Source organism: Papaver somniferum, unplaced genomic scaffold, assembly GCF_003573695.1.
Source record: "Papaver somniferum cultivar HN1 unplaced genomic scaffold, ASM357369v1 unplaced-scaffold_21, whole genome shotgun sequence".
NCBI lineage: Eukaryota > Viridiplantae > Streptophyta > Magnoliopsida > Ranunculales > Papaveraceae > Papaver > Papaver somniferum.
The window spans coordinates 2501982-2514065 of NW_020631041.1; the positions used below are offsets into that span (position 1 = coordinate 2501982).

Consider the following 12084-nt stretch of genomic DNA (forward strand, 5'->3'; position numbering starts at 1 on the left):
TTGTAAGCTTTGTAGCGTTAAAAAGTATTTTAGAACAACTATATAACAAATACAAACATGGGTATCAAATTATATATATCTTTTATACAAAAAGATCATTAAGCGCGGGATAAGTTTTCGTTGTAATACAAAAAAAATATGTGCACACGTAAATTTGTCAATTAAGAACCGTTCACATTATGGTTAACAAGTTTAACCAATACGGTTCCTATGTCATCAAGCAAAGTATAGTTCAATAATAACTACTGAAATCCTTAAAGTACACGCATATGGAAACAAGGTTCCCAAACTCAAGTACATCCGGAGTAGACGGAACTTTCCTTATATGGTCATTGATAATTTTAAAATACGATCGTTACAAATAGAACCGTTAGTATATAGTCATTGGTAATTCATGTGCATGGATTGAATCAAACTAAGTACCGGATAACTAAAAATTGAAGGCAAATTTATAAATTCTAAAATTTTGTAATTCATTAGTACCGCCTCATTGACTACAAGGTATAAACTTAAATAACCGTTTCAATAAAAATCTCGGACAATCTCTGGCCTCCTGGTTATCTTCATTTGACGTAACTTTATCCAATACATTTGAGAACTGTGTTCCTTTGTTTTTGTACTTTTGGTTGTTAACTTTCAAAACTTGAGCTCTTCTTTGTTTTTTAGCAGGACATTTTTTTGGATTAACTTTTAATCAGTAGCGAATCTATAGTGAGGGTCACTGGGGTCATTGTCCCCCTATATTTTCTGAAAAAATAAAATAGGCAAGTAAATTTCATATGAAATCAGCTTGCGCTCCCACTTAATTTACAGGAATTTCCGTATTAAATGGTATTTTTTAAACTAATTTTAGACTTGTTCACTTATCCAATTCCGAACAATTAATACAAAACTACCCAAAAATTATTAATTGTAGATACAGTCCTTATTTTACCGGTAATAAAATGATTTCATTAGGTTTAAAGTTCATATATGATTCATATGAACAGTAAAACACTAATTAGTTTTCGACCACATCGATTCCATTTATAGTTTTCATTATTTCTTCTTCAATTACTTGATTTGTGTAACTTTTTTTTAATGATTGATTTCATTGGGTTCATTACGATTGTCGTTGACTATCGGTTTTCCTATTAGATTTTTAATTAAGATCTCCGAGATTACGTTGTACCCCAGTTGTACTCTTGTGCTCGTCACTGTTTTTAATTGCACCACTATTCCCCTTTTACTATTTTTTTTCCTTCTAAAATTAGCACATATCTTATTGATAGAAGCTTCATTGTAGTAGCTTTGTGAGATATATTAATTAAGAAAAGTATAAGGATTTTTAGTGTGAAAATTCAAGAAAAAGTTGAATTTTGGTGTAAGTTTTAGTGTTTAAATGGATGTGTAATTTACAGAGGGAAGATGGTTGGAATCCGATCATTATCGTCAGTTAGAGAAAGACGTCTCAATCAGGGACGCACCTCAACTCAAGTTGAGATGTACTAAGTGACATGATCAGCGTTTTTTTTTAGTACGATAAGCCATTTACCACTACTAGAAACTACATTTTCGTATCAAGATGGAGGCTCAAATTCACTCATTTGAGGGTGCCTGCTAGACTTGCCCTTATTTACGAAGATTTCTTTTATAATGACGGGTATTATCACGCTTGCAAATGCTCGAAGCAGTTTTTCTTCGCAAATATGACCCAGAAGAATAGTATTTCAGTGACCTCTTATATCACTCACTCGTACTTCAGCCTTATAAGTTTGCACCTATGCAAACAACAACACTACATTGAGTTATGCAACAGAAAATTTACTAAGAGTTTCTTGTTTCCTTCAATTGTAGCCCATATATACTACAAAGACGGGTAAATGCCATGCTTATGCTTCATAGAATTTGGGGAGTACTATCGAATCAATAGAACACCAAGACAATCTTTAAGCTAACAAACTCCTTCTAATTAACTTAAAGGGAAGATTACAAAAATCCGATCCAATGGACTTACAAGCTTATTCTCTAACTAAGCTTAAAATACACTATCCGCTGCAACGTGGTTCCTCGACACTTGAAGACCAACACTTGCAGAAGATCTCTGACCTATTGATAGTGCCAAGAACCAAGCCAATTTGTGCGCAACCAATTGCACGACCTATAAATAAACATTTGTCCATAGGCAATTATCCTAAGCGCAACAATGCCTTTGTATCTGCTAGGTTTTGTGTTGGCTTGCATAATGATGCCACATTTGTTCTCAACGGTTAGGAAATGCCAAACTCAGTTATAAAGCCACCTTATAACCGTCTCAACCAACTCCTTTGATCTGGCATGCCTGTGATGCGCACACAACATGTAACTGACATCGTGAACTAATATCCAGCTTCATACTTTAGATGCATCACTTGTATTCTTTTTGCCGAGTAATAGACAACAATGTTGTTTCCAACGCCACTGTTAATATGCATTGTCCAAGCCATGGCCAATGCTTGAGCCAATGCCCAAGTCATTCCATGACTTGGATTTCATCCCTAGTTCTTTCCTTGAGTCGGGCTGACAATGAATCAAGGATATGCAACACTATCCCATAGTATTGAATGTGCGAAGTAGATTTTCTTGTCTCAGCCGTGATAGCGCTTCATCGTCGGAGCATGCAACTGCCACTGACTTCAGTAATGCGTCATCTTAACGCTGTACTGTTGGGACCGGTAACATGTATCCACCACTACAACAACAACCAAAGTATCAAGGTTACTAATTACATTGTTGCTATACTTTAAAGGTGTGATGCTGCTGGTAAGTGGTGATTCCAATGGTAGTAGTGGATGCGGCATCGATCTTTAGCAAATTACTAAGAGATTGTGCACGCTTCAAAGAATAAAAATACTAAGAAATTCTGCTCTTTGGGAGCTAGGTTTCATTTAGGGTTCACTGTTGGGTTAGTTTACCAACAATTCTATGTTGGGGGATTTCATATTCCTGGGTTTTTCTACCATAGGCCGATGGCATTGGCGTTGTCATTGTCATAGATATATGGATAGTTGGCATTCACCATACATGGCTACTAATAGCCAATAGGGTACCGGGAGGGTATCCCAATTAGTGGCAGTCATACGGACAAAATGGGTAATTTAAAGTCTCGTTTTCGGACAGAATGAGTCAATTCCGATTCACACTCTCTCTTTCCAGAATCTATCTACTTTACTCTCTCTCCAGAGTTTGACTTCTCTTCTTCACTTCTCCTTTTTCTCTCTCACTCACTGGCTCACTCATTCTCCACCACCACCACCGCCGTCTGAAATGGGGAACTGCAACGGGGCACCAGGAAGCCACCCTCCAAATCAAAACCCAGGAGGAGTACTCGATCTTAACGTCCGCCCTCCTAATCACACACCACCACCAAAACCAGCTACTGCACCAGATCAGCACCACCACAATCCACCACAACAAAACCACCGATCACCGTTAACAATCAACACAAGACAAGGAGGAGGAGTTGGAGCCGGAACCGGTCGAATCCTCGGCCGTAAAATGTCAGATGTGAGATCTGATTACATATTCGGACCTGAACTCGGCCGTGGACAGTTCGGCATCACATACTTAGTCACACACAAAGAAACACAAGAGAAATACGCTTGTAAATCAATTGCGACCAGGAAATTGATCAATAAAGACGATATCGAAGATGTTCGAAGAGAAGTGCAGATAATGCATCATTTGACTGGACATAGAAATGTTGTTGAATTGAAATGTGTATATGAAGATCGTGTGAGTGTGAATTTGGTGATGGAGTTGTGTGGTGGTGGTGAATTGTTTGATAGGATTATCTCGAAAGGACATTATTCGGAGCGTGCTGCTGCTGATTTGTGTAGGCAGATGATTACAGTTGTGAGTTTTTGTCATTCGCTTGGTGTTATGCACAGAGATCTTAAGCCTGAGAATTTCTTGTTTTTGAGTGATAGTGAAGATTCTCCTCTTAAGACTACTGATTTTGGGTTGTCAGTTTTCTTCAAACCAGGTATGGATTTGATTTTGTGATTTTTTATCTATGTTGATGTGAATTTTGATTTTGGATTGTGGGAATTTGGTAGTGCAATTTTATGGTAAAATTGGAGGCCTTAATGGATGAGCTTATGTATTTGATTTGTTGTATGTAGACCATGTAGTGTAGTAGAATGCCCTTAACTAGTGAAGTACGTCGATTAGTTTGATGGTAGACCTAAGGTAGTTATGGAAAATGAGTTGTGGTATTATTTCAGTCAAGTTTTGTTGTATGATTTGGCAAGAATAGCACCATATCGTCCGGACGGACTAGGTTTTTGGGTGCATAACTTTATGAGATTTAACATTTCGAACATTCAGTGTGAATTATAGTTAAGTCGCATTAGACACTTGATGGTAAATTGTAACTGATTAGAAGGAATAGAAAGCAAACTGAGTGGCTCGTCTGATCAGAGGTTTTACTGGCCCTGAGCGCAAACCTGTGTGTGTAGTATTTGAGTGGCTCGTCTGATCAGAGGTTTTATCTGAAGAGAAGGGTTGTAATCTAATAGGTGTTGTGGTTTCTTGGGCTTACTTGGTTTATTGGTGATTGTTTCGTTCGTTATGGCTAAACATATATCAGCGGCAAATAATGATGTCAATTGCTCCTGTCATTGCTTAACTTGTCTTTTTTGATACGTGTAGTTATGTGTTATTGAGAACATGAATCTTGAGTTCCACAAATGCACCTGAACTTAAAGTTTGCTGTCAGCTATATTTCTGTAGCCAGCATAAGTATGCAATTAGTATTACGAAAAGTTATTGGCGATGCTAACTTTGATCATCATAACATTTGCTGCAGGGGAAGTGTTTAAAGATCTTGTTGGTAGTGCATACTACGTGGCTCCTGAAGTATTGCGACGACATTACGGGGCAGAGGCTGATATTTGGAGTGTTGGTGTGATACTCTACATTCTTCTTAGTGGAGTCCCACCCTTCTGGGGAGGTATGTAGGTCATCCTTATCTCTATACCAACTCATTAGACGATGACCTCATTGAATTTTAATAGCTGGTCATTCTTATCTCTATGCCAACACATCTGACGACGACCTCGATGATTTTTAATAGCTGTTCATGCCGGACAAGTGGCTCACCAGATGAGCTCGTAGCAGTGTCCAATTGTAAATGTTCGGTCACCCTTTAAACTTGTTTTTCTTCAGGCCCAAAATTAAGCAAGGCTACAATTCGAATCTTGTTGATTTGTGTGCCATCAATTGCCCCACAAATGAAACCCCATATCAACCACAACTACATTTTTCCCGAAAATTTAAATTAGCTAGGATTTGCTCTGAGACAATACCGGAATGGGTAGTTGTAATCCTTAATGATGTCTGTGGGCACACATATAATAGGAGGCAGTCTTACATAGGTGGTCCGGTCTATTATCTACTGTCTATTATCTGGTGTCTAATGCATTGGAGTCGTTCGTTCTTCTCACTTTACTTTCTGATGCAGAGAATGAACAGGGTATCTTTGATGCTGTTTTACGAGGGCATATTGATTTTGTTTCTGAGCCCTGGCCTTCCATTTCCGGCAGTGCCAAGGAACTTGTAAAGAAGATGCTACGTACTGATCCTAGAGAACGAATTTCGGCTGTTGATGTCCTAAGTATGACTTTAGTTTGAACTCATGTAAATCTACAAGGGTATATATATCAATGTGTGTTTATATAAGGATATTTTAGAATAAACTGTGTTAATGCCTTCTGTTAAAACACCTTGCAGATCATCCATGGGTGAGGGTAGACGGTGAGGCTTCAGACAAGCCAATTGATATTGCCGTCCTAAGTAGAATGAAGCAGTTCCGCGCAATGAATAAGCTAAAGAAAGTTGCTCTTAAGGTTAGGCTGATTTCTTTGAACTTTTCTGTTCTAAAAGCACTCACCCCCACAAAGTACCTACCTAATCAAGTTTTGTTTCCTTTTCGACTGATCAGGTAATTGCAGAAAATCTCTCTGAAGAAGAGATCATGGGGTTAAAGGAGATGTTTAAATCCATGGACACTGATAACAGTGGAACTATCACATATGAAGAGCTCAAGGCTGGTCTTCCAAAACTGGGAACCAGGCTTTCTGAATCTGAAGTTCGGCAGTTGATGGAGGCGGTATGATTTCTTTGTAATTGTGTCCATAGTTGGCTTCTTTAGTTTTCTTTTACGGCCTACAACACCCGTACTTTGAATCTGAAAATTATTTTAATGAGACGATTATTAGCTTGTGTCTTTGTCCATTATCCTGTTCACCTTTGCACCGTACTTCATATTCCTAATGAAAGTAATGAAATTATGTCTTACGCAGGCTGATGTTGATGGGAATGGAACCATTGACTATATAGAGTTTATAACGGCTACAATGCACATGAATAGAATGGAGAAAGAAGAACACCTGTACACTGCTTTTGAATTTTTTGACGAGGACAAGAGCGGGTAATCTTTTCTTTCCCTTGAAAAGTTTTCCATGTCTTAGTCCCACTTTATATTGTGATACCACCATTTTCTCTTACCAATTGAGATGTCTTGAACTTTTTATGTCCACTAAAAACTTAGACGTATCACTGAATTATTAGGTACATCACAATGGAGGAACTGGAACAAGGTCTAGCAAAATTCAATATGGGTGACAAGAAAACGATAAAAGAGATCATTGCAGAAGTCGACACAGATAATGTATGTCTTATTCTATCAAATCTAATCCGATAATGTTTCTGTTAGTTCATGCAGTCTTTTATCACTTTCAGTAATATCTTTGTCAATTTTCCATTTGCAGGATGGAAGAATAAACTACGAAGAATTTGTAGCCATGATGAGAAAAGGCAATCCTGACTTAGTCACCAACAGAAGACGCAAATGAGGCAATCCTGGATTCCTGTCTCCTGTTGATTCAACTTTATTAGTTCCCCGTGTTGTGAGCTGTCGGTTAAATTTCGGCTTGAGTATATACATTGTCTCTTATTCCATGCTGTTTTAGTATATCTATAAACTGCAGTCACCATTTATTTACCGGTGACATATGTGATTAAACACAATTTTGCTTGTGTAGTCTTGTTACAGTTATGTAAAAAGCTGTGAGGGTAATCATTTGAGCGTTTTAACCACGAATATAAGTTAAAAGAAGAGGCGCTAAGAGCAAGGGCTATGGGTAGTGTCACCCTTTCAAATGAAAGAGTGCACTACCAATTTGAGCAAATTAGGCTCTCTTATGGGTAGGTTTCAACTCACTTAAGTCCTTCCATACACTCGTTCAGTCGAACAAGTAGTTGGGAGTTTCACACTAAACGGGGGACTATCCTCCGTCGGGAAAAAGAGACTTTTACTACAAAACGGGGGACAGTCCCCCGTTAAAAACTTTTTTTTTTCGTTTTTTCTTTTTGACGGTTGTAGCCTTTTTTTGTAAGTTTTTTTTGTTTGACGGGGGATTGTCCCCTGTCTAAGAAGAATTTTTTTTTTTTCGGGACTGGGGACAGTCCTCCGTCTGGTCCAAAATCCAATTTTTTTAAACTAAACGGGAGACTGTCTCCCGTGTAGTGTCTTTTTTTTGTATTTACCAATAGTAGCTTCACTCATTCATATGGGCGAGTATGAAAGAGTTAGTCTCCCCACGGCCTTTGCTCTAAGTTAAATTGTGATTGTTCGTCGCAACATCTGTTCCGTGGTGTGCATAATTGTTCTGTAAGTTCTGTTATCGAGTATAACTTTGATATGCTTCTGCTCTCCCTACTGTAAGAGTCACTTTTTTGTTTTCCTTTTGCTGGTGTTTCTCAAGCTGTAGACATAGAATTCATTTTCCATTATCAGAAAACGAAATGAAACGGTAAATTTAGCATAAGTTATAAGAGTCTGAAAGAAAACTATTTCTTCCATTAGCAATGACTGAAAGCATGAGACTGGTTTTGAGGATCTTCACAAGCTAGAACTGGAGTCAGCTATGGAATTGAAGCCTATTATTGGGGCTTCACATTTCAATATAGGGGCTTCATTAATTGGACAAAAATGGATTATCGGTTAATAATTTCAAAAGCTTCTTATCTAAAATATTTTCATAATGATTAAACAATCCTCATTAAATTGGTTTAATTACCTAATGATTAGATTAGTGAATTTCTTTTATACTTAATGAAAAACTAAATCAGATAAATATTAGTTTTGGTGGGTAAAAAGTAGAGGGATTCTTTTTTTGGGGGATTTTTTTTTAAAATCCTAGATTTTAATTTACCCAAAGCGAAGAAATCAATGACTAAACGTAATCAAATATGCATCTAACTTAGCTAAAATTGGTGACAATATGTAAAAAGTTGAAGTTTTTAGAATTCCAGAGCTATTTACGGTTGGTTCTTCCTTCGTATCCAACCGTAAGACAAATTTACGGTTAGATAATCATTAAAATTGGGAAAAACCAACCACACCAGTTACGGTAGGGTTTTTGTATTTCAAAATCAACCGTAAAAGATACACGGTTGTGTTCCGGTCTTTCGTATCCGATCGTAACTTATTTGTGTTTTTTCTTTCTTTTTCCGTTTTTTTTTTAATATTTATTATTGTTATTATATAATTAATTAATTGGAAGCCTAACAAGCTAAGCTCCAAACAGCTACTACTACATTAGTTGAACAGGTTGCCGTGTTAGCCTACCAGCGAGCCTCATGAGGAACAATGCCGAGGAGCCGAAGCGGATAGTGGGTGGCTAATGTCTTCGCATGGGAGATAAATTAACTCTACTATCCATGTTAAATTCTGTAATATTACGCCATCTGGTCTCGAACCTGAGACCTCCTAGCACACGAAACCTCTGTGGAGGGCATGAAAAAAAGAAAAGAAGATTTTTAACTTCTTTGATGGCCGCACATCTTCTCTTCAAATGGGAACGACTCCTTGCGGATTAGAAAAATAAGAGAGTTTTTGTATATCATTTTTCACAAAATCGAAACGTTTATAAATATATACATGAGGCATCGTCTTCCTCCTTTGGTGATATTAATCTTCTATTACTTGTAACCTGACGCGTTTTCATTGCTCAAGCGTTTTGATTTACACAAACAAAGATTTGGAGATCTTATTAGTTCTTACGTAGCCAACAAGAAATATATGGTTGGAGAGACTAGGCTGGCTCAAAGTCAAGGCAATCAATTAAATTAAGTAAAGTAAATTTGTCCTCATATTATGGCTATTGGATATTTTCTAATCTATGGCCCTTAAGAGTGTAGAGATTTAAGCAGAAATTTGAAGTAATAGGATCTGCTCACAGCTAAAATAACACAAAATCTTTTTAGCGGTTACTTACAAAATAATAATAATAATAATAATAATAATAATAAATAAACAAAATTGGTTAAAAAGACCAAAATCAATAATTCTTGGGTGAAAAAGACTTGTACATTTTGATACTGTTTAAATGGACAAAAATTAAAAAAATATTGTTCAAATGGACAAAAATATAGAAATAGCCAGGATGTAACCAGTTTCATCCTACCCATTTTCAAATATTTTTTCTTATTTTTAATTTATATCAGGATGCATCCGGTTTCATCCTTGCTATTTTTTTAAGTTTAAGCCGCGATGAATCCAGTTTCATCCTTGTTATTTTTTTTTGTCCATTTCACCCATACTAATTTTTACTCGTCCATTTGAACCATGTTTTAAAATTTCTTGGACAAATGACCCATTTTCCGTAAAATATATATATATCCAACCGTATCAAAAATTACGGTTGGCATATATTGAATGAAATCCAATCGTAACTGATTTTAAAAAACAAAATTGAATATATTGTTACTCTGGAATATTTACGTTTATTTTTTTCCTAGAATTTTTAGGGCCCACTGAAAGAATTTAGGGGCCAACAATAAAATAAAAAAGGTCAACCAAACGAAAAATGTAGCCAACCCTTATCTCGCATAATTCGGAATGGAGGGATTACCCTTACACATTCCGATGATAAAGTAACATATTTATCTCCCGAATGCATTCGGAAGACAAAAAAAATCTAAGACCTCCGATTATGGTCGGTTCAATATTAGAATGTTTTCTGTCTCTTTTTTTCTTCATTTCTTTTCATTTTTGAGTAATAATGACATACATTCGAGAAATATATATCTTCCCAGTGTCATAATCGGTAAGATATGCCAAATCATATCCTCCGAATATGTGTTGGCCCAAAAATCAGAAATTTCGAAAAATATAACATTTTCTAGTTTTGCAACTTCTATACTCGGAGGATAACGTATTTTCGTAAATCTCCGAACGTATGTTGGCTAACCTTCTATAACGGCCTTTGGAACCACCTAGATCCATGGGATGGTTGGTTTTGAACCTGTCACATTCGGAGATCAAAAACATACATAAATCTCCGAACGAGTGTTGGCCCAAAATCAGAAATTTCGAAAATTCTAAAATTTTCTGGCTTTGCAACTTATATATTCGGAGGATAACTTATTTTCGTAAATCTCCAAATGTGTGTTGGCTAACCTTCTATAACGGCCTTTGGAACCACCTAGAGCCATGGCATGGTTGGTTTTGAACATGTCACATTCGGAGATCAATAACATACATAAATCTCTGAATGAGTGTTGGCCCAAAAATCAGAAATTTCGAAAATTCTAAAATTTTCTGGCTTTGCAACTTCTATATTCGGAGGATAACTTATTTTCGTAAATCTCCGAATGTGTGTTGGCTAATCTTCTATAACGGCCTTTGGAACTACCTAGAGCTATGGCATGGTTGGTTTTGAACCTGTCACATTTGGAGATCAAAAACATACATAAATCTCTGAATGAGTGTTGGCCAAAAATCAGAAATTTCGAAAATTCTAAAATTTTCTGGCTTTGCAACTTCTATATTCGGAGGATAAATTATTTTCGTAAATCTCCGAATGTGTGTTTTCTAACCTTCTATAACGGCCTTTGGAACCACCTAGAGCCATGGCATAGTTGGTTTGGAACCTGTCACATTCGGAGATCAAAAACATACATAAATCTCTGAATGAGTGTTGGCCCAAAAATCAGAAATTTCGAAAATTGTAAAATATTCTGGCTTTGCAACTTCTATATTCGGAGGATAACTTATTTTTCGTAAATCTCCGAAAGTCTGTTGGCTAACCTTCTATAACGGCCTTTGGAACCACCTAGAGCCATGGCATGGTTGGTTTTGAACCTGTCACATTCGGAGATCAAAAACATACATAAATCTCCGAATGAGTGTTGGCCCAAAAATCAGAAATTTCGAAAATTCTAAAATTTTCTGCATTTGCACTTACAACATTCGGAATATGTGTTATCTACTTCATCTCCGAATGTAAACTGGCTCCAAAATGAGTTTTTGAAAAAAAATCCTTAATTTTTCGAATTTTGGAATTATAACATTCGGAAGTAAGGTAAGTGAACTTAACTTCCGATTATATAGTGACATTTTGAAATGAGAATTACCATATTCAGTAGTATTTTAAGTTAATTAAACTTCCGAAAGTATACTGGCCCCAAAATGAGTTTTGGAAAGAAAAAAAAATTGATTTTTCAAATTTTGGAATTATAACAATCGAAAGTAAGATAAGTGAACTTAACTTTCAATTATGCAGTGGATTTCGAAATGAAAATTACCCATATTTGCTAGAAGTTTAAGTTAATTAAACTTCCGATTATATACTGGCCCCAAAATGAGTTTTTGACAAAAAGTTCTTCAATTTTCGAATTTTGGTACTGCCATAATCGGTAGTAAATTGTGTATTATCTACCGATTGTGTTTAATTTTTAGTACAGAAAAATTGAATTTTTTGAATCAAGAATAATCGATAGATAACAATCATTTTATCTACTGATTCTGGTTATTGTTCATCATTTCTTAAGAACATCATCCACAATCAGTAGATAAAATAGATTTTTATCTACCAATTATTTTCCTGCTACTGTAAATCCAAGAACATCAACCATAATCGGTAGGTAAAATAGATCGTTACCTACCGATTATGTTTCTGCTACTGCAAATCAAAAAAAATTTCGGATCAAATTTTTGATTACAAGTAATCAAATCCTGATTTTGGATCACAACTACTATCATTTATTCGTTTTGTT

General features: G+C 36.1%; 1 protein-coding gene across 1 annotated transcript; it reads left to right on the plus strand.

The window, feature by feature from the left end:
* The first annotated feature begins 3208 nt into the window (after window positions 1–3208).
* On the plus strand, window positions 3209–7119 carry LOC113339943 (calcium-dependent protein kinase 1-like). The gene is made up of 8 exons (XM_026585163.1): window positions 3209–4003; window positions 4829–4972; window positions 5483–5635; window positions 5752–5867; window positions 5963–6130; window positions 6324–6451; window positions 6592–6691; window positions 6792–7119. Exons 1-8 carry the CDS (start codon window positions 3286–3288, stop codon window positions 6873–6875), a joined length of 1611 nt encoding a protein of 536 aa, XP_026440948.1. The 5' UTR covers window positions 3209–3285; the 3' UTR covers window positions 6876–7119.
* Window positions 7120–12084: the final 4965 nt, after the last annotated feature.

Coding starts and splice junctions, on each gene's coding strand:
- LOC113339943 (XM_026585163.1), top strand. CDS start 3,286: ATGGGGAACTGCAACGGGGCACCAGGAAGCCACCCTCCAAATCAAAAC. Junction 4,004..4,828: donor GTCAGTTTTCTTCAAACCAG/GTATGGATTTGA, acceptor CATTTGCTGCAG/GGGAAGTGTTTAAAGATCTT. Junction 4,973..5,482: donor AGTCCCACCCTTCTGGGGAG/GTATGTAGGTCA, acceptor TTTCTGATGCAG/AGAATGAACAGGGTATCTTT.